The sequence below is a fragment of the Canis lupus genome, chromosome 23, assembly GCF_011100685.1.
Source record: "Canis lupus familiaris isolate Mischka breed German Shepherd chromosome 23, alternate assembly UU_Cfam_GSD_1.0, whole genome shotgun sequence".
Lineage (NCBI taxonomy): Eukaryota > Metazoa > Chordata > Mammalia > Carnivora > Canidae > Canis > Canis lupus.
Genome location: NC_049244.1, coordinates 211284 through 233888, shown reverse-complemented (window position 1 = coordinate 233888; position 22605 = coordinate 211284). Strand labels below are relative to the sequence as shown.

At 46.8% G+C, this 22605-nt stretch overlaps 1 protein-coding gene and 1 pseudogene across 1 annotated transcript; both read left to right on the top strand.

Annotated features, from left to right (window-relative positions):
• Positions 1–7404: 7404 nt before the first annotated feature.
• Positions 7405–11372, top strand: LOC607874 (cystatin-C-like). Its single transcript, XM_038570212.1, has 3 exons — positions 7405–7711; positions 10184–10297; positions 11038–11372. Exons 1-3 carry the CDS (start codon positions 7448–7450, stop codon positions 11119–11121), a joined length of 462 nt encoding a protein of 153 aa, XP_038426140.1. The 5' UTR covers positions 7405–7447; the 3' UTR covers positions 11122–11372.
• Positions 11373–12589: 1217 nt separating this feature from the next.
• LOC477000 lies at positions 12590–20954 on the top strand (annotated as a pseudogene).
• The last annotated feature ends 1651 nt before the right edge of the window (positions 20955–22605 follow it).

Genomic DNA, 22605 nt, shown 5'->3' with positions numbered 1-22605 from the left:
CATAACATAGTCATGATTGATTCCTAAAGTTACCACTATAACATCACAAGACACACTTTTGTGTTCTCATCAGTTAGGAAATTTCAAGGGTTTTTCAGCTTTGTGCCAGAATCAAGGACTACAGCCAAATACACCTCTCTTATTATAAATCACACCATCAAAAGAGGTAAGGTGGTGGTTTTGAGCTGGGGCTAGCTGGTGGCACTAATGGATGCAGAGCGAGTGTTAAAGCCACAAGATTGAACCAGACTCCAAAGGAAGGGTTGGGTGCAGCTAGAGGTAAAAAGTGGTACAAGGCTTGAGCCTGGGCAAACCCCTTAGAGCAGGCCTGGATGAGCTTCTCAAGGATGTCAGACCTAAAAAAAATTTCTTCACATGTCGACCAGCAAAGATAAGCAACACTTCTGGTGTCTTGGAATTAAGAAAAGAATCAAGATCATACTGCCCTTTCTAATCTAGCTGCACAGAACCCTGGAGAGACACCCCAGTCAGAATCTGGAGCCTGGTCTCTATGTCCCTGCAATCTGGGGCAGTGTGTTTGGTTGAAGTACCTGTTTATACGTGTTTCTTTGCATCAGCCCCAGGACTTCTGGAGGGAAGGACCTGACTCTGTCGTCTCTAAAGTCAGTATCTGACATCCTCCATGCCATGAGTACTTAATCAGCAATCGATAAATCCAATGAGACCATTTTTCATGGAGGATAAATGAGTGCAAGGTGGCTCTGCCATGGTGTGACTCAGGTACAAGATCGTAGCAGTAGGAGGAAGTGGCCTCCAGCCAGGGTCTCAGGCCCAGCATCACAGCACTGAGGACAACTGCACTTGTAGATATTCGCAAGTAAAATAAAGCACAAAATGCTGCTGTTGACCAAGAACTTTCTCTTTAGTACTTGAACCTGTGTAAGTCAGACATATCTTCCTAAGGAACTTTGACAGTCTGTACCCAAAAAGTCTTTGTAACCTTTGTGGGGCCAAGGGCAGGCCACTCCAAGATGGACCACTTTGCAGTTAAGATTATTTTGAATTAAGCAATCAAAACCTAGCATATGAAGGAAAGCTCTTTACCTCCCCTGCAACTGACTAAAAGATGGAAGGCCTGCTGCAGGAAGAGAGCTATCATCATAAATAACTACATTTTGATATAAACTGGGTATGACAGGGAGGAACCTAGCAAGATGCATTTGATTAACATATTCTATGTCCCATGATTGATTAACATGTTTCTGCAGGCCCAGCTAACATTTGTTACCAAACATTCGTTTTCATTCTTCCTGAGAATTATAGTCCTTCCCTTTGAAGTCCTAGACTTCAGCCCTGTCTTTGTAATTTCTTTATCTGTACAGACTCCCCATACATACAAAGTTAAATTAGAGGGATGCCTGGGTAGCTCAGTGGTTAAGTGGCTGTCTTTGGCTCAGAGCCTGATCTCGGGTCCAGGGGATTGGGCTCCCCACGGGGAGCCTGCTTCTCTCTCTGCCTATGTCTCTGCCTCTCTCTGTGTCTCTCATGAATAAATACATAACCTTTTTTTTTTTTAAAAAAAAAGCAAAGTTAAATTTAATTTTCTCCTATTAATTTGTCTTGTCAATTTGATTATTAGTTCAACTAGAAAGATCTAGAAAGGGACAGGAAATTCTTGTTCTCTGACTTGGTATTTTCAGTTCTAGGAAGAGAAAATCCAAAATATTCACTGAGGCTCTTTTTTCCTATATTAGTGTGTATCACATTATTAGTCATTTTGTGGGGTTGGGAAGCCTGTGAACAGCCTAAATGTCTAGCATTAGAAAGAAAGCTAAGCTATGGAATAACTAGCTGAATACTTATTAATCAGAATGATTGATTGATTGATAACTTGAGTTATTTATTAATAGCTAACTTTAGCAACATAGACACTTAATTGATAGTGCAGAGTTTTCAAAAATGATTTAACACATTGAAATGTTCATGACATAATGACAATGCAGAAAAGCAGCGTTGAATTACAATCATCACATGAGATCAGTGTGGTAAACCCTGCATAAGTACATTCAGTACACAGGTTCAGTGACATGCACACACATAATTTATATTCTTCATACTTTTGTTCTCTCATTTGTTTTTATACTAAATACGTTGTACTAATTGAATTAAAATATAGGGAACTTTTATTTTCAAATATGGGGAAGAGTTGGATAAATCTGCTCTTTAAAAAAAAAAAAAAGATTTTATTTATTTATTCAAGAGAGACACACAGAGAGAGGCAGAGAGAGAAACAGGCTCCAAGCAGAGAGCCTGATGCGGGATTCAATTCCAGGACCAGGATCTCGCCCTGAGCCGCCCAGGAGTCCCGCTTTGTCTTTTAAAATCAGGTTTTTCCACTACTCATGGTGCTTTTTCCCAAAAACTAAAAGTAGTGAGAAGGAGGAAAGGAGGAAGACAGGGGAGAGGAGAGCAGGGGAGAGGAGGTTAAAAAGGAAAAAGGAAGAGAAGCAGAAGCCACCATTCCAGGTAATCAGGGCTGGCCTCCTTGGTGTGGCAGCAATATCTTAGTGCCATGCTTGAGACCCTCCCGAGACTCTTCTGGAGGAGGCTCCCTGTGGCAATACAAGGCTGACCTCACAATCAGGCATACCTCATTTTATTGTGCTTCTCAGATGCTGCATCTTTCACACTGGAGTTCTGTGGCAGCTCTGCATGCAGCAAGTCTGTTGGTGCCATTTTCCCACAGCATTTGTTCCCTTTGTGTTATGTTTTGGTGATTCTTGAAATAGTTCAAACTTTTTCATTATTCTCAGACTTATTCTGGTTACCTGCGATCAAGGATCTTTGGTGTTACTGTTTGAGCCAGAAGATGAGACTGAGTTGCTTCAATCTCATGGTAAAACTTTTACAGATAAGCCAAGAGAGGGGTTTTTGAGATGGAATCTACTCCTGGTGAAGACACTATTAAGATTGTTGACATGATAACAAAAGACTTAGAAGATGACACCAACTTACTTGATAAAGCAGAGGCAGGATTTGAGAGAATTGACTCCAGCTCTGAAAGTTCTACTGTCCGTAAAATGCAATCCATTAAATAGCATTGCCTGCTACTGATAAATCCTTTTTGAAAGTTATACCTATGTACAACTTATACAACAGAGATGAATCTCAAAAACATCAAGATGAGTGAAAACAAAACAAAACAAAACAAAAAAACCCAGAGAAGTCAATAACATAGAATTCCATTTATGTGAACTTTAAAAATATACAAAACTAATCTATAGTGAAATAATATAATAACATCAGTGTAGCCATTGTCTCTGGAGGTAAGGGCCCAAAATGACTGGGAAGAGGAATAAGGGAACTTTCTGGGTGATAGTCATGTTCTGTACCTGATAGGAGGTTGGTTACATAGGGCTATACATTTGTTAACATAAAGTAAATGTATACTTAAGATTTGTGCATTTTACTATAGGTAAATTTTACAACAAATGAAAAATTTGTAAATAAATATTGACCTCTAGTCCATGTTATTCATGCTTGTGTTTAGAGGTGAGATATACTGATGTCTTTAAATTACTTTAAAATGCATGAAAACAAGATAGGTTGATGGATGAATAGGGAGATGGACAGGTGGATAGACGTGATAAATAAGTAAAGTACAATATTAATGCTAGAATTCAGGTGGTGGGAATATGAATGTTTGCTATAAAATTCTTCTGACTTTGTTGCACATTTGAATGTGTTCATAATATGATGTCAGGGAAAATGCATCCCCCTCTGGATTTCCTCCCCTCACCTTGGGCCCGCCCCATCTGCCCACCCCATCTGCCTCTGAATTTCCCCTTCCTTTCTTACTCCCCTCCACCATCACATGCCCCTTGGCTCCTACTTGTCAACAGTATTTTCGCTACATTCCAGACAAACCAGCGGTAGCACAGAGCACTGGCCTGGTTGGCTGCCAGTGTTTTGGTTTTTTTTGTTTTTGTTTTATGATAGTCACACACACAGAGAGAGAGAGAGAGGCAGAGACATAGGCAGAGGGAGAAGCAGGCTCCATGCACTGGGAGCCCGACGTGGGATTCGATCCCGGGTCTCCAGGATCGCGCCCTGGGCCAAAGGCAGGCGCCAAACCGCTGCACCACCCAGGGATCCCAGCTGCCAGTGTTAAAGATATATTATTCTGATACTTGTTAAAATGTTGAGGAAGACTTTATTCAATACTATTGCAACAGGGGTCAAGATTATCCAAACAGGAGAGAAACACTGAGCTAAACTCTGAAGACAGCAAGGATAAATAGAGTTTCACATCCAAGGTGGGGAGGGGGGCAGGGAGAGGGGGTAATTTTTGCTACACTAACCTAACAAGACTATCTCAAAGGACTAGACATCAAAGGTGGGGGTAATGAACAGATATCAAGGTTGAGGGCATTCTTACTAGGACAGGGTTAAGCAGGCTAGCTGGCAGGGATAAGACTGGGCAAGGCCCAGCCTTAGTGGAGAGGCAGCTTGGAGGAGCATCACTAAAACTCAGTCAGTCCTTGTCACTAGGTCCAGCTCCTCTGTGAGTGGCAGGAAGGAGAGCCCAGGGACACCATGGAGTGGGCAGTGCTGCCCTCAGTGGCCTCAGAGGTCAAGATCCAAAATCCAGTGCACCAGTTCCAATGCTATCCCAGGCTGGAGCAGGAATCCCTCTGCTGCCCTGTGAAGATTGCAAAAGAAACTGGAATTCAAGTTTGCCCAAACACTGAAAGGGAAGGCAGAGCAACAACTACAGCATGGATTAGAAAAGGAAACTGACCATATAGAGATCCCAAGGGGATTGCTCAACCTGACTCAGATCCATCTTATTTTCCTTGTCGCCAGGGCTCAAGCTCAGAGAGACTTCAGAGCGCCCAGCTGCACAAGCCACAGGCCTGTGTCCCTGGAAGCCCTCTCCCTGTCCCCAACACCCCACCCCCGCCCCCATTGGCTGTGGTGCTGCAGACACCAGAGCTGCTCTGATCAGTGTGCTGTTGTGAAATTAAATGGTAACTCCTAATGTAAAGCAATAGGTGGACCCTGAGCAAAAGCTTCCAAAGGATTATCTGTTTCCTTATGCAAATGCAAAATAGATAGTGGCCACTGTACTCTCTCTTGCCTTTTTCTACAGCGGCTGTCAACAGGCTTGCCTGTGAGCATCACAGTTTTATAATGACAAGGAATCAATCCCTATTAGAGCCCTAAATGCTTTACACCAAGTTTTCACTGCAAGTTTTAGAAACCTAAATGTTCAGAAACTCAATTCTTGGTCAACTTGACATGCTAGTTTAGGTGCTGTTTTATGTACTTGGTCATTTATTATAGTACTATTAAATATTCACTTCTTTATATATTACAGAGAATGTCTGTCACTCTCTCAATTTCTTTCTCTACTAGTTCAGATCATGGGATCAACAGCCACATGAGCAGCCTTGTGTAAAGGGTTTTTCTCTTCATGTGGCAGAAGGGAAACGTGCTTGCCTCTTGGACACATGTGCTCTTTCCTTCATGGTACACGAGTGCTGGAAGCCTTGTGCCTCAGTCTTGAGTTCATTATTTCTCTCTGGGTCTCTGCTAGCTTATCTTTGAAGCTGGAGGTTACAGATGAGGGCCTGGGCTGCTCCATCATTTTAACCCAGGTTGAAGTATCAACACTGAAGCTTGCTCATCTCTGTAGATTCTGACCCCCAGACACTACTGTTAACAGAGAAGCCCACCTCGCCCAATTTGTTACATTTGCCCAAGGTCATTCAAACAGCTGAGGTGGATGTGCAGCCTTCCACTTCTTATCAGATACACTATAGGTACTCTGATAGCTTCTACAGGCACTCTCTGTTAGGATTAGAGATCTGGCACATGCCAGAGTCCTAATAGAGAATTATATATAGGCAGTATAATAGCATGTGTTAAATCACAACCCTCTACCACACTCACATCTGCCATCATGCTCTGGCTATTTGGGTGCCCTGCACTTCCTTCCTAATAACAAAAGATGAAAAAGTCCCTTGCATTTCAGCTTACCCTCTGTGCAACATACCCTTCAAAGACTAGAGGACTAGGTGTCCTGCGTGGGTGGAGAAACCACAGTAAAAACCCATCCCTACTCTCAGGAGATAGCCACTACTGCTCAGAAGTACCTGGCTAGGGGCAGCCCCCTCTTTCCCTGCTCTGTGTATCTACTTCTTTCTCTATAACTAAGAAAGCCCTTGCCCACTCCCTCCTGAGGCCATATTGGAGCACAGATGTATACAGTCCCGAACTGCAGGATCTGTTAGCCCACACCATACCAGCTACCGTGTCCAGGTCTTAGTGTCTCTCCATGGTCTCAGCAGACCTCTTGTCCTGTAGGTTTCTGCTGAACTGCCTCTTTTCCCCAGGAGGTCTCCCTGACCATGTTCAGTAGCACCTTTTTCTAGCAATCCCTTCTATTTCACTTCCAACAGAACACCTACCACTCCCTGATGGCAATTACTGATCACTGCCCTCCACCCTACACACACACCCTAAATCTGGGCTGTGCAACATCACAGCCACCAGCTGTGCTTGGCCATGGGGTGCTTGGAATGAGACTCATCTGATTTGACATCTGCTCTGAGTGTGAAACATACACACAGGATTCCAAATGCTTGGCACACACAAAAGAACATAAAAATATCCCATTAAATAATTGCCTGTGTATGTTGAAATAATATTTTGGATATGCTGGGTCAAATAAAAAAATGTTATTCTCATCTGTGTCTTTTTAATGTACTGGAAAATGCAAAGTCACACATAGTCCACATTCCATCTGTTTTGGACAGTTGCCCTGTGACAAGAAGTCCACGGCTCGTTAGCCGGAGACCTGATGGCCAGGGAGAAGTCCCTTCTGGGTTTGTTGGTTGAATAAATAAATGCGTTGTGAGAAAGAGAAGCCAAGGACCTTTTCCCAAATAAAGGCTAACTCTTTTATGTCTTGCAAAAGAGTTCCCCAGAACAAAGCGCAGTCTTCCTTGGCCTCTGAAACCGAGCCCCTGCTCTGGGAAGTCCTGGACTGAGGCCCGGTGCTGAGCCCCCAGGGTCACAGGAGGCAGGGGTGGGGGTTGCTCGCACTGCGGGCCCTGGGAGGAGCGACAGCTTCTGCGAGAGCACAGCGGGCTGGGGAGCCCCGCGCCCGGAGTCGGAGTCGGAGCAGGGCCCACCGGAGGGACCAGGCCCGGGAGCCGCGGGGGGCGGCGGGGAGGCGCCTGGAAGAGCGCGGGGCTGGGCGGGGAGAGAGCCTGGCGGGCGGGCGGGGCGGGGCGGGGCGGGAAGTCGCGCGAGAGCGGGCAAGGCTTCCCCGGGGAAGGCCCGGCCGGGGCGGGGCGGGGCGGGGCGGGGCGGGGCCGAGGAGCGCGGAGCCGGGGCGCTGCTCGCTGCCTCGCGCCGTCGCCTTCGTCGCCCTCGTCGCCCTCGTCGCCTTCGGAGCTCGTCCGCCTGCGAGCGCACCATGGCCGGGCCCCCGCGCTCCCCGCCGCTCCTGCTGGCCGCCCTGGCCCTCGCCCTGGCCCTCGCCCTGGCCCTGGCCGCGGCCGCGAGCCCCGGGGCCGGCCGGAGAGGCAGCAGGCCCGGCGCGGTGGGCGGCGCGGTGGACGCGGACGTCGGGGAGGAGGGCGTGCAGCAGGCGCTGGACTTCGCCGTGCGCGAGTACAACCGGGCGAGCAACGACGCCTACCACAGCCGCGCCCTGCGAGTGCTGCGCGCCCGCAAGCAGGTGCGTGTCCCGGGCGCCGCCAGCCGCCAGCCGCGGGCCGCGGGCGGGGTCGGTCCGCTGGCCCCGGGCGCCGCCGCCTGACGCCCGCGCTCGGCCGCCGGACCCGCCCGACCCGCCCGACCCGATCGGCGTCGCGGGGACTCGGCCCCGCCCGCCCCCGCCCGCTGCTCGCCCGCAGCTCGCTCTACGCGCGCGTCCCCGGGAGCACCCAGGCGCCGGGCGCGCCATCGCCTCCCCCTGCGCCCCCAGACGCCGGCCTGGCCGCAGCCCGCGCGGGGTCAGGGGCGCCCGCATCCCCGCCGCCTCCGCGCCGTGCGCCAGCCCCGCGGGCCCAGAGCTCCCGGCCGCGGGCGAGGGGAAGCGCGGCACGCCCGGCCGCCTTCTGGCTCGGCCGCTCAGCGAGGCTCTCGACACTCTTGCAACCTCTAGTGTCAGACTTAGAAAGCGGCAGCAGAAATAGTGCACAAGATCCTTGCAGATCCTACACCTGGATTCCTTATGTGTTAAAGTCTTACCATTTTGCTTTCCATCGGGCACATACGTGTGTGCAGGGCTGTGGGCATCTGTGTTTCTGTATTTCTGAGTCTTTTGAGAGTTACCACCTCAGTGTGTTCTCCCGAGGAACGAGGGCATTTTCTGACCTAGCGAAGGGAACACTTTAGAAATCAGAACCCAAACTGACGTGATCATCTACTCCACAGACCTTATTCAGATGTCACTGACTGTCCCACTGATGTCCTTTATAGCCAGGACGGCCAGGCCGTGGGCTGCAGCCACTGTCCTGCAGCCTCCTCCTTTCCTTCCATCTATGACCTTGGCATTCTTGAAGGATCCAGCCAGTTGTGGTGCACACTGGGGCACACTGAATTGCCATCATGTTTCCTCGAGATGATTGGGGTTATACAGAAGAGGCCCATTCTTCTTAAGGCCTCCTCTTAACAGGTCCCCCTAAATTAACCTGGCCTCCATGTCCTCCTCCGGTGATGGAGTTTGGGGCCCATAGCAAACATCTTCCCTGAAGTGGGGCCCTGGCTGCTCCCTGAGCACCCAGACTGAGGCTGTCAGCAAACACAGATGGGCCAGTGAGCTAGGCTGTGGTACCCAGTGCATCTCAGAGTAGAGGGTCTGTCATATGAATTCAGACCTGTCCAGACATCCTGGTGGAAAGCCCTGGAGTGTTGCTTCCCTCCACAGGGCATGTCCACGGGAATAGCCTCTCATGTGTGCCATCACAGTCCCCATCCCAATATGCACCCCTCCCCCCCCCCATCACCATCACCCAGGGGGTAGTTGAGTGGACTGCTCCTGACCCCTGCCTCTGCCAGCCTGCCCTGGAGTTCTGGTCAGATAAGGAGCATAGTCACCAGAGTCCAGAAGGGGGTAGGAGGGGGTGTCAGGAAGGGCCACTGGGCTTTGTGCTTATCCTGTAAAGATGGCTAGGATTCAGGCCAGCTGATCTGTGGCCTCGTGGAGAGCAGAACAGAGCCTCAGAGCAACAAAAGCCTGGAAGTGCATGCCTGCATTTCCATCTTCTCTTGAAACTTCACAAGGTGGGACCAGAACAGACCGTTTCTCCCCTGCAGCTGTGGCTGGCGCTGAGTGCTTTGGGTGGAACGTGTGCTCCCCTGCTCCCTAGGTTCCCCCCACTTGTTCCTCTCCATTGCGGCACTGGCTTGGCATCACAGCTCATTGGGGAAAGTAACAGCAGAGGGATCATGGGACCTGCTTGTGGTTCCACCAGATAAGATGTGGAGCCTGGTCCTAGGTCCTCATCCCATGTTTCTCCAAGTTCTAAAGATCTATCCTGTAATGTCAAATGTAGAAGACAGGCAGATGTGTGACACACTTCAGAAATACTCCCATCAAAAATCACACGTAAAAGGCAGGCATTCCAGGGACAGGGTTTTATTTGGCTAAGACACAAACGAGAGAGAGGCCTCTCATTTCCTACTGCGAAATGAGGGAATAAATAAACGTTTGTTACACTGAGGAAATGTGAAAATGTATAGGGTTGACCCTATTAATTGGAATTAAGCTAAGATGTACCCGTCACATGATCCTCTTCCTGAGCCAGATCCGCTGTTTCAGCACAGAGCCCTTGCTGTATGCTTAGTGTCTTCCCTGGCTCCGGGAACTGGAGAAGTTTATCAGCCAGCTCCCGTCTGGCTTCCCAAAGCGCACCTTCCCTCCTAAACCCAGGTAACAGAATTTTGGTCCCTGGCTTCCACCTTCTATCCTCCTGCTTCTCCTCCTGCCAGGCTGCCTGAGACCTTCTGGAGCCTCTCTGTGAACAAGTTACAAGAAGGCTCTGGGTACAGCTGCTGGGCCAGCCCTCAGAGGGTGGCTGTGGTTTTCCAACGTACCTGCTTTGACAACAATGAATGCTGTTATGAGGGCCCCCCATAGCAGGAAGGTAACTACGTGTGTGTGAAATTGGCAGATGTAAACAAATCCTGCTCTTTACGTGTACAGGTTGTGTCTGGGATGAACTACTTCTTGGAGGTGGAGATTGGACGAACGAGATGTACCAAGTCCCAGCCCAACTTGGACAACTGTCCCTTTCATGACCAGCCACACCTGATGAGGGTATGTGCCTGTGAGATGCATTGTATATGAGTGCTTGGGATGTGGGTGTGCAGGTGTCAGGGTACCTGTGGGGGAAGGTTGTATGTGTGTGCACATGACTAATTTGAGTTTATAAGTGGGTTTTAGCTGATGAGTTGGGGCATTGTGCACTGTGTGGATTGTTGCTTGTGGAGGACTGTGGGGTGTTTGCTGGAAAGAGAGATGACCTCTTAATCCCAATCTTGGCCATCTGAACAGATTAGAGAGAATTAGAGACCTATAAGCAGCCAAAACCCTCTGATCCTGCTCTTCTCACCAAATACTAGTCTCTCTAGTGGAGGAAGCCGTACTCCTCCCATAGCTACCCTATTCCCTGTGTCTTTGGGTGTTTTCTGAACTCTGGTCCCTGTCCCTGTATACCTGTATTAGTCCTGGCCCACTGGACATGCAGAGGACTTGGGGGCAGCGCCCTGTCCCTCAGGGGCTCTGTGATCTTGCACAGGCTGCACCTTAAAGGGATGTGCAGGGGGAATGAGCTGGTGGAATCCTGCTGGTTAGAGTTAGGAGACAGGATCCCATGTCTTGGACTTAAGGAGTGGGTGGGGTGACTGAGAGGTCACTGCGAACCCCTGCTTAGCGTTCTGGGGCTCAGCAGGGTGGGGGCTGAGAATCCCACCACCCTTTCTCACCTGTGCTTCTGACTTCTCCAGGCTGAGCTTTTTCCTGTAACCCTAATTATCTTTCTCTCTCTCCTTTCACAGAAAACGCTCTGCTCTTTCCAGATATATACTGTCCCCTGGCTGGGCAAGACCTCCTTGGTGAAGTCCAGCTGCCAGGATGTATAGAAGACCTGCTCTAGCCCCCTCTCCCACTCCCCTATTCCCTTGTAGACCTCCTAAGCCCTAGAAGGTTGGCCCTGCTCAAGTGACATCCCCTGTGTGCTGGTGATCCCAGGAGACAGAGAAGGATTCTGAGGCTTTTTTTGAACAACTAAATAACTGTAACTCTTCTCTTTTCATTGCTCTCCAAATGCATAAGTATGTAGTACACGTATTCTGCTCTATCATAATTAATAAAAAGTAACATCAGCTACTTACTTCTTGACTTATTTACTGTCTTGGGAATATATACGGAAGAAGGGTTTGGACAGTGCCTTTAAGAGCTTCTAGTCCCAATGACTCTAGAGGGCAGAGGAGGAGCAGAGAGCTGACTGGTTCCTGCTGGGGAAGTCAGGGGAGCATGCTGCCACTTTTGGGGTGATTGAGTCAGGGGCAGGCTGGGAACCCAGGCCTCCCGGTGTGGTGACCCCTGGTTATCACACAGGGGAGAGGAGAAGACGTAGTATGCTGATCCTGGAGACAGGGCTGGGGTGTTTGATAAGAAGTCAGATGATAAGACACTAGACAGGAGGAAGCAGACAGGTGGAGCCCGTTGCCCCGGGCCACCCTGAGCAGGGCTCTGCTCGGTCAGATTTCAGCCATATGTGCTGAGCTCATCACACTTTTGGGCCGATTTTCACCGGTCAAGTTCTTTAGAGAGTAAATAAATAATGATTTACGTCTACTTCTCTCCACAAAACACTTAAGGCACCTGCAGGTGACAAAGTATATGTAACTATTGGGGAAATATCCAGCAGAATCAAGGTCAATCCAATCAGAATCAGAAGTGAAATAAAACTGAAAGCCACACCCTCAGATATATTCCAAGAAGTTGTATCTATAAAGAGTTTTACAGATTTGTGCCCTCCCTGTTTTCTGGGGTTCCATTTAAAATAGTCCTTGTATAGAGCTTCATGTAAGGGATACAGAATTGAAACCATAGGGACGCCTGGGTGGCTCAGTTGAGCATCTGCCTTCGGCCTAGGGTGTGATCCTGGGGTCCTGGGATTGAGTCCCACATCAGGCTCCTTGCATGGAGCCTGCTTCTCCCTCTGCCTGTGTCTCTGCCTCTCTCTGTCTCTCATGAATAAATAAAATCTTAAGAAAAAAAAGAGTTGAAACCATAAACAGGATTGACATAGCACTGGCTTCTTACTCAGAAGACTTTAGAATTAACAGGGAATGTTACTCTACTTCACCATCATTCTATAGACTAGTGCGTGCCTTAGAACCCTAAGATAGGAAAGATCCAGTCCTAACAAAAGAGAACTTAACACACACATCCTGTGCTGCCCTTCCATTCACCATTCACTGCAGAGGAGTGAAGCCCTCTCATGGGGGTGGTAGTGCTGGGACCATGTGCCCTGATGTCGTCCACATGCAGAGGAGCATGGATGAAGTCATGTGACCTGTTGTCCTGAACACAGAAGATGAAATGACGAATGGAATTCCCCTAGATGCTCCCAAGTCCCAGCATTCCAGGTATGGTGGCTGCTTCTGGCAAAGGTAGACCCCAGCACAGTGCCAGGGAAGGGCTGCATGGGGACCCACCCTGCATGCCTCCTCTGGATGACTAGATGGGCCCCAGCAAGATTGCGTACCTTGTCTCCTGTTCACCATTATGAAAAAAGATGCACAGTTGCTGAGAGAGTCTTTCGAAATAGAGTTCACAAGACATGGGGGCACTAGGGCCTGTGCCACACTCTCTTCTGTTTCCATTCTCCAGACATTTGTCAATAGCAGCTGGACTACCTGGAACACAGCCTTCCACTTTGGACCCAAATAGAAATACTGTAACACCAGTTTGCCAGATAGCCAATCATGTAAGAGGCAGTAAATAAATATGAACTCTGCCAGTACCAGTCATTATTTCAAAACAAGTTATGAAACCTTTACTCCCAGCTCCAAGGTCAAGCACACTTTGGATTTCAGTGGCCTCTGTGTCTCCTCGATCATAATCTTTTAAGACCCCAAATAAACACTCTGGCTGCTTGACAGTTTCTTCAGGATGGACACCATCCTTTACTTAATGAAAGGCACTGGGGGTCGGAGAGGCAAAGCACTGCCCACAGGCCTTGACAGGTGAAGTATGAGCCCGGGCCTGGTCCCTGTAGGGCTGCATGAACTTGAGGATGTGTTGGGAGGCAGGGGCCCTGGCAGAGCCAGCAGTACACAGAAGTGGTATCCTAGGACTGAGTGTGATCTGAACAGGGTCTTTCCTATCTTGGTGAAAAATCTTGGGTTTACATGAACAACCAGCATGCGGGCACCACAATGAAATGCTGATTTCCTATAAAGCCATTCCCTTGTGGACACACTTCCAATTCTCTTTTCCTTGTGGAAGTTGGGAGTGAGAGGTGAAGAGTTGTACACACAGCTTGGCTCATCTGAAGCTCTCCACACCTTCTCCCACTACCTAGGCCTTGTTCCACCACAGCACAGGGGTCCAGGTTGATGCTACCCTGGGAGCCCCATGGTATGGACAACTTAACCCTGAGGCTCTGGGTGAAGTGGTGTGACCAAGAAGATCCTGCAACCTGACATCATGTAGACTAGCGTGTCTAGGGGTAGAATCAACAGTCCCTGCAACTTTTATGTGCATGATTTTATTTTTATGTTTATTTATTTTAAGTATAATTTATACAAAATTATTTATATAAATGTCTCTATTTTTTAAAGATTTTATTTATTCATGAGACACAGAGACAGAGACAGAGACAGAGACAGAGACAGAGACACAGGCAGAGGGAGAGGCAGGCTCCATGCAGGGAGCCTGATGTGGGACTCCATCCCAGGACTCCAGGATCACATCCTAGGCGGAAGGCAGGCACTCAACCACTGAGCCACCCAGGCGTCCCTACATAAATGTCTTTAGCATAGTCCTTGGCTCTGAGTAAAACACTCAATGGGTTTTCAATATTTTTTCATTGATCTCATTACATATTGTGGTGGTTTAAACATGGCCTCCATAATCTTTGATACTCCTTACATTGAGAGGTAGGGTCTGTGAGCTGCATCTTGACTCTGTTGGGGAACATTATTGAAAAGATGTGACAGGATTAACCTGTGAGCTGGTCCTGAGCACTTGGAGGCTTCTCACCCCCTCCCCTGCCCTGGGAATATGGGTTCCACTGGTCTTTTCTGCTTCCAGATACTGTTCCGAGGACATAGCCTGGAGATGGTGATGTGGTGCTGAGACTATCTGAATGGTGTGTATTACTGAACCCACTTAGGTCCTCTTTTATAAACTTTTAAGATTTAGCAGGTGGGTAAGGGTCCATTTATCTTGCTGCCACCTAAGAGAAACCTCATATATTGAGTTGCCTTTCCTTATTAAAACTGCCATCTGTCAACCTGGAGGGACCTGCTTCTTTCTCAGCCTCTCCCTGCCCTCTGAGTACAGGGGCAGTTTCAGATTATACCAGGGAAGCTCCCAAGAGGGTTGTGAACCACCACTCTAAGTGAGTCTGTACAGGCTTCAAGTAAAAACTGCAGAGGAAGTGGCCTTGTGACCACCAAGGAGGAGTCAGAGAAGATCCCAGCACTTCTGCCAACCTGCCCTGTGGGATGCCAGCATCCCTGCAAGTAGCCTGACTCCCCAATACCTTTGTGTTGGAGATGCCCTTTGCATGTCCCAGCTGAGCTGCTGGCCAAGTGATGGCTCACCATGGACAAGCACCCCAATTGAGCGCTCAGGTGACTGCAGCCCTGGCTGTCATCCGACTGCAATCACAGGAGAGCCCGCAAGCAAGGATTTCCCATCTGTTTTCTTCCCAAATCCTGAGTCCACAAAACTGTGAGCAACAGAAAATGTGTCTGGGAAACACCTGTGTGTGTGTGTGTGTGTGTGTGTGTGTGTGTGTGTGTGTCTGTGCATGTGTGTGTACACATGTGTGTTGGATGGGGTGAAGCCCAGGGGACCTGGAGCCAGATGCCCTGGGTGAGAATGCCACTGGCTCTGTGACCTGTACAAGCTCTTTACTCTCTCAGACCCTCACTTATTCTCAGCAAGGGGGCAGTAGAAGTCCCCTCCCCATGGGGTTATGGGAATTAATGTGTTCATATCTGTCAAGCACTTTGAACAGTTCAGTTTGTCACATAAATACATATGTTTATTCCAGTCAGAATATTCATAGCTTTTCATTTTGTTTAGTGTAAGAGTTTAACTTCATTTTTCAAATGACACTGTTAGTTTTTTCTTTCTGTGAGATTTCCAAGAACTGCTTCAAAAGGCCATTGTGTGTATAGGGAATTCTATTGCATCCTATCAGTTTCTATATTTCTGTCTTAAATCTAGCTGGGTTTATTTTTCTGTGCCAACTGCTCTATTTAAAATATGTTTTAATATTTCTTAGATAAGTAGCATACTCTTTACTCTTTTCTAAATTTTATTTCTGAATATGTTGTATCTGTTCTCTTGATGAAATTATTTTCTTTTCCAGCTCAAAAAGTATAATCGTTGCTTTTCGAAAAAGATAGCATTTAATATTTGAGCTTTACATTCTAGAATATCATATATTTCACAATGTACTTAGGCTTTTATTATGTCCTCCAGTAGTATAAAGTAAATTTTTATGGATCTTTCATATTTCCTGTGAAATCTATGCCTGGATATTTTACAGTTTTGCCAGGAATATTTCCCCATTGTATCTACTGGTCAATACTGATATTAAAGAAAATAGTTGACCTTACCTGTTTTCCTTACATCTTGGTGGCTCAAAATTTATAGACACTTAGAGGTCTGGGTTTCTTTGGTCCATTACTGCTACCAGATGCAGATAGACAGGAATGAACTTGGACATGGTGACAAGCCCTGTTAGAAGATGCGGAGAGAGGAGAAGGCCAGCCCTATCCCAAACCTATAGGCCCAAACTAGAGAGAAAGGCCCTGGGAAGCTGTAGTAAAATTACCCATTCCTTTTCATTATGCTCTATAATGCTAACAAACACACACAAAATTGAACAGTAGTTCCTCAACTGAGAGCCAAAATAAGGAGCAAATTTTTCAAACCACCTTATATCAGTTCTCTCACTCTTGGCACTGGGGGTCCCCAGAGATCACCTCAAGATTACAGTACCTGAAGTCTATTCAGCCCAGGTTCAGATACTCACTCAGGAGTCATTTGGATGTCGGCCAGGGTGTCCAGCACCACGAGACCAGATAAGGTGCATATGTGGTCTCAGGTGTGACTGCACATGCAATCACCTGGGAAGCTTTAAAAAATACTGATGCCTGGTGCCCCTCAGAGAAATTCTGACTTAATTGATCCAAACTGGGGCCTGGGCACTGGGATTTTATAATATTACCCAACTGATTCCCCAAGGAATCACTGAACTATAACCCAATTAGATTTCCTGGCTAAGTTCAGTTGCTCCTAAAACACCTGCAAATGGCAGCAGGTAGAGGGCTCTCTCTCAGAGTCACACCTGCATCTAAACATGTTTTTGATCCCAAGTAGCCCCCTAAATGTACAGCTCAGCCCCCTCCTTGATCCCCAGTAAATAAAACACAACCAAATGAAACCAAATGAAAATGCCCTTCACCCAAAAGTGTGTGTTAGGTCAGTGAACTTTCGTGCAGATTTTAGGCGACTCAGCAGGTTTCTTCTACTCCAACACTGGCATTCCTGATTTTGCAATGTCCTTGGCCTCACTTCTGGAGGTAGTTGTCATATGGCCTTCATCACACCAAATCACTGACCTTATTTGTCTAATAGATTCCTCTTTTCCTTAGCGTTTTCTGTTTGTCCACCTCACATCCCTTTCCTCTGATCCCTAAGCAGGTTCAAACCCTCCCTCTGTAGAGCGGAACAATTCAGCCCTTTCTAGACTTCCCCACAGCCATGAAGGTGTTCAGAAAATATAGTGCTTCCTCGTGGATAGGATCCAACATTTTTGTGAGGTATTTTTAATCATGATGAGCAACATTTATTTTTCTTTTACCCAAATCCAGGCCCCTAAGGTAAAGACTAAGAAAAATGTCCACCTTTCCTGAATGTCTACTTTCACGGTGCTGAGGATTGTTTACCCCACAGGTGTGTGCATTCCTCACTGGTCACCCTTACCACGTGACAGCATCATCAGCAGATAATCCCTGAGGTTGGTGCTGACTCACAAACCAATGAGGGCCTGGCCTTCTCATGATAGTAATTATAGAGGGCCATCCAGATGGTGATGCATCCTCCTTCTCTCTCCCTCTGCCAATTTCCAGGAAAGCTGACTCTACCCTTTGGGTTATGACTTGAAGAATGTGATCTTGGCTAAAATAGTCAGAGCAGCCAGTATCCCCTAAGCCTTAGTAACTGGCTTAAGCCAAGTCTGGCCACCTGTGGATCATGAGACTTCATGGTGGAATTTTCATTCAAATTTGTGAACAGCAGGCTCTCTCTTTTTTGCTGGGCATGAAGATGAGAAGACAGGAGGTCCAGATCAGCTGTTTGAAAATGAAATCATATTACAGAGGGCATCAGAACTGAGTCAAGAGACAGCAAAGATGAGTCCCTGCACCAAGCAGGGCCTGATGTCAGCCCTTCCTCTGGACATTTAGTTATGTGAAAGAGTCATTCCCCTTCTTTGGGCCTCTCAGGTTGGGTTTCCAGCACTTGTTCCCTTATAAGTCATAACTGAGAAAAGTAGGCAAATACTGAACTCACCATTCATTTATCAGACCTGATAGTCCTATGATATCTCTTGACTGTTTTAAAAGTAACAGCCCAAAGGATTAGTTTTCAGAAAGAGGGGACCCTGCCCTCTCTACCACAGAAGCATCAGACTACTCTTAGAAGTTCAGTGGTGACAGGTAGCTAACAAATAGAGGCACAAGGGATGCCTGGGTGCCTCGGTGGTTGAGAGTCTGCCTTTGGCTCAGGGGTGATCCTGGGGGTCCGGGATTGAGTCCCACATTGGGCTCCTTGCATGGAGCCTGCTTCTCCCTCTGCCTGTGTCTCTGCCTCTCTCTGTGTGTCTCTCATGAATAAATAAAATCTTAAAAAAAAAAAACAAATAGAGGCATGAGTCAGACATTTAATAACCATAATGGCATTTGCCAGTATATAAACAGATAATAGATATTGTTATTGTGAAGGGCAATCTCAGAAACCAAAGCTGTGAAATTGGTGGGCATGGGTCAGGTACTTAAAAAGCTGTTAGACTCCCAAAAACCTAAGACTCCCAACCCACAAGTTGGTCAGGGAAGGGTTAGATCAACATTAGGTCACTCACTAACCTCAAAAAAATTTCTAGGCAGTGAAACACACTGTAAAACACCTCAAAAATCCCCAACCCAGTAGCACATCCCTCTTAGATATTAATTCGGTCCTGAAATAACCAATGTTTACCTAAGGAGATGGAATCCCCAAGTTTCAAAGAGTTGAGTACTCTACCTTCCAACACACTGACTTGTTTTATATCTAAGAGCTGTGGCCCCAGATGCTATGAATGTCTACAAAAATGAAAAAAAAAAATCTTACTGAGACTAAAATTACAATGGTCATTATGGGGAACATTTCAGTTAGACAATCTTATCACTTATGAAATGTACTTGAAAGCAAGGGTTTACAAATCAAACAACCAGAATGGGATTTTAACTGGTATGCAGAAGACTCCAAAATGCTTCAGGATTCTAAAATAGCTTCATTGAAAGATTCATTATGAAGGCTAATGGAAACTCAAAGACACAAGAGGCATGTCAAAAGACTATAAAATCAATGTGACTGCTACTACTACCCTCTATCCTCCTTTACCTGAATACTCATTGTCTACTACTTCTGTTTGAATCATCTCTCCAATTTGAGAGACTATAAGACCTAAACAAAAATCTTCCCCATTAAAAAAAAAAAAAAAAAATCTTCCCCCATTAGTAGCCTTACAGCTGCAATAGCTCAAATGCCAGAAACCTAAAACAATAACCTGGGCCTCCTTGGTTTCACCCTCATAAGGGCCATTATCAAAACATTGGTCAAAATATCAATGTTTCATTTACAATCAACTGAAAAACTACCCTCAAGGGGCTGCCTTCCTGTTGGACCACTCTCAGGGTTGATGGGATTCTAGTAAAAGATTCTTCAGGGAAGTGTTGTAAGTTACTTTCTTAAATGGCCAAAGGGGATCTAAAGCTAAAATTAAGGGAAAACTTTGGCAAATTCTGATAGATATCAGGGCTACTCACTCTACTTTAAACCCACTTGCTCCAGAGCCTACAAATAGCCTTTGGGGAAAACTGGCAGAAGCCAGCTAAGGGTAAGAATTCCTACCAGAGTCAACTCTCCTGGCTGTCTGCCTCTAGTATCTACTCAAGAGAGGAAGACAAAATTTCAAGTTGTCCTTTCATTTCCAAGTTCAGACTTATGAATCTGGTTTATGGGTGTCTATTGGTTATTTATCTTTTTCTTTCTCAAGGACAGCTGTTACCTCTTATTTGTTTTGTTTTGTGTCCTGAGAATTTGTCTTGTCCACCACAGGTTGGAGGCCCCAAAAGTATGGCCAGACAAAAATGTGGGCTGCACTGCATTCTCAACTAGGACTCTACCAACTGTTGCCAACTCTCAGGAAAATTACCTAAGTCTTTCTTACTTTTGGCTATACTAGGGTTCTAAGACTTGGGAGGGTGGTATCTTTTGTACTCTTTTGGGGGCCATCTCTGATAACAGTGGGGTTTTTAGTACTTCCAGGAATATTTACTGTTTGTCCCAGATGAAACCTGGCAAGATATTTAAAAGGGTTTTTTTGAAGTAGTTCTGTGGTCAGAAGTTGGCCAGATTGGAAGCGAGTATTAAGAGGCTAATAGAAGTCCTTTCTGCCCCTCGCCATTGCCAAGTAAGCATCGGTAAAGTCTCCCCTCCCCCCGCCCGCACGTCTAAGTCAGAGTCTCCCAAAGAGCCGAGCAGCTGCGGAAGCTCTTCATCGGAGGTTTGAGCTTGGAAACGACCGATGAGAGTCTGAGGAGCCATTCTGAGCAATGGGGGAGGCTTGCGGACTGTGTGGCCGTGAGAGACCCCAACGCCAAGCGCTCCAGAGGCTTTGGGGTCGGCCCGGGCCCCCTGGAGGAGGCGGCCGCGCAGGAACCTGGGCTGCCCGAGGTGGCGGGAGAGCCTGGAACCAGAGGGCTGTCTCCCCAGGAGATTCTCGAAGACCCGGTGCCCACTGACCTGTGAACTAGATTTTTGTCGGTGGCATTAAAGGAGACCCTGAAGAACATCATCCAAGAGATTGTTTGGAACAGTATGGGAACGTGGAGGTGATGGAGACCGTGACCCACCGAGGCCGTGGCGAAGAGAGAGGCTTTGCCTTTGTGACCTTTGACGACCACGACTCTGTAGACAAGATTGTCATTCAGAAATGCCATCCTGGGAAGGGCCACAGCTGTGAAGTAAGGAAAGCCCTATGGAAGCAAGAGATGGCTAGAGCTCCGTCCAGGCAAAGAGGCGAAGCGGTTCTGGAAACTTGGGTGGTGGTCGTGGAGCTGGTGTTGGTGGGAATGACAGCTTTGGTCGTGGAGGGAACCTCAGTGGTCGAGGTGGCTTCGGTGGCAGTCGAGGTGGTGGTGGATACGGTGGCAGTGGGGATGGCCGTCAGGGATTTGGTAATGACGGAAGCCACTTCGGAGGTGGCAGAAGCTATAACGATTTTGGCAATTACAACAATCAATCCTCAAATTTCGGACCCATGAAAGGAGGAAATTTTGGAGGCAGAAGCTCTGGCCCCTATGGTGGTGGAGGCCAATACTTTGCCAAGCCACGAAACCAAGGTGGCTGTGGCGGTTCCAGCAGCAGCAGCAGCTATGGCGGTGGCAGAAGGTTTTAATTACTGCCAGGAAACAGAGCTTGGCAGGAGAGGAGAGCCAGAGGAGTGACAGGGAAGCTACAGGCTACAACAGATTTGTGACCTCAGCCAAGCACAGTGGTGGCAGGGCCTAGCTGCTACAAAGAAGACCTGTTTTAGACAATACTCATGTGTATGGGCAAAAAACTCGAGGACTGTATTTGTGACTAATTGTATGACAGGTTATTTTAGTTTCTGTTCTGTGGAAAGTGTAAAGCATTCCAACAAAGGGTTTTAATGTAGATTTCTTTTTTTTTGCGCCCATGCTGTTGATTGCTAAATGTAATAGTCTGATCATGACGCTGAATAGATGTGTCTTTAAAAAAAAAAAAAAAAAAAGAGGCTAATAGAAAATTTCTTTGCTGCCCTTTTTCCTAAGCTAAATGAAATTAGGTACCCAGAAGGAAAGACAAGCATTTCAAAGACAATGGTTCTAAATATAGAACACAGAAATTTTTTGATTCCCATTTTTGTTGAAGGTTGTCTCCCTGATTATATATATATATATATATATATATATATATATATATATATATAATATATATATATTATCTCCATTTATATATATATATATATATATAAATGGAGATAATACAGTGGATGGTTGGCTCAGCCCCTTGACAGCATTCAGGTTGCAAACCAATTTTTTGAGGAATTAAAACACCTGTCTTAAAAAAAATAAAATTAAAATTAAAAATTAAAAAAATAAAAAAATAAAACACCTGTCTTATTTTACAAATTGAGTTTTTACAAGAACAGAAATGCAGAAAGACCCATTCACCTAAGCAATTCAAGGCCCACGCATCTTTTTACCAATGACAAAGCTCCCCTATTCATCTTAATGCCAATAGGAAACCTGAGCAAGACAGAATGGCCCACAGTGCCCCTGAGCTGACACAAACAGGCTCACTAAGCCCCAACCAACCAGTGAGCTACTTAAACCAGGCACAATTCCTATGATTACCAAAAGGGAAGACTCTATACATCCCCATACTTCCTCACTCTGCCCTATATACATAGCCCCTCACCACCACCTCATGGCAGATGGTCTCTCCTTTGCTGTCCTGCTGACTGCTCCCTGGCAGTATATTCAATAAACTTCTACCTCTTTTGTTCTGCCTTGTGTGAATTTAGTGTGTATATACAGACCACATCTTGTTTATCCATTCATCTTTCGATGGACACCAAGGCTTCTTCCACAGTTTGGCTATTGTGGACATTGCTGCTAGAAACACTGAGGTGCATGTGTCTCAGCTTTTCACCACATCTGTGTCTTTGGGGTAAATCCTCGGTAGTGCAATTGCTGGGTCGTACGGTAGCTCTATTTTTCACTCTTTGAGGAGCCTCCACACAGTTTTCCAGAGTGGCTGTGCCAGTTCACATTCCCACCAACAGTGCAAGAGGGTTCCCCTGTCTCCACATCCTCTCCAACATTTGTTGTTTCCTGTCTTGTTTATTTTCAACATTCTCACTGGTGTGAGGTGGGATCTCATTGTGGTTTTGATTTGTATTTTCCTGATGGCAAGTGACGTGGAGTATTTTCTCATGTGTTTCCTGGCCATGTGTGTGTCTTCTTTGGTGAAATTTCTGTTTATGTCTTTTACCCATTTCATGATTGGACTATTTGTTTCTT

Excerpts from the sequence above, each read along its gene's own strand:
- LOC607874 (XM_038570212.1), top strand. The coding sequence starts at position 7,448 with ATGGCCGGGCCCCCGCGCTCCCCGCCGCTCCTGCTGGCCGCCCTGGCC. Across the intron at positions 7,712-10,183 it reads TGCTGCGCGCCCGCAAGCAG|GTTGTGTCTGGGATGAACTA; the intron begins GTGCGTGTCCCG and ends TTACGTGTACAG. Across the intron at positions 10,298-11,037 it reads ACCAGCCACACCTGATGAGG|AAAACGCTCTGCTCTTTCCA; the intron begins GTATGTGCCTGT and ends CTCCTTTCACAG.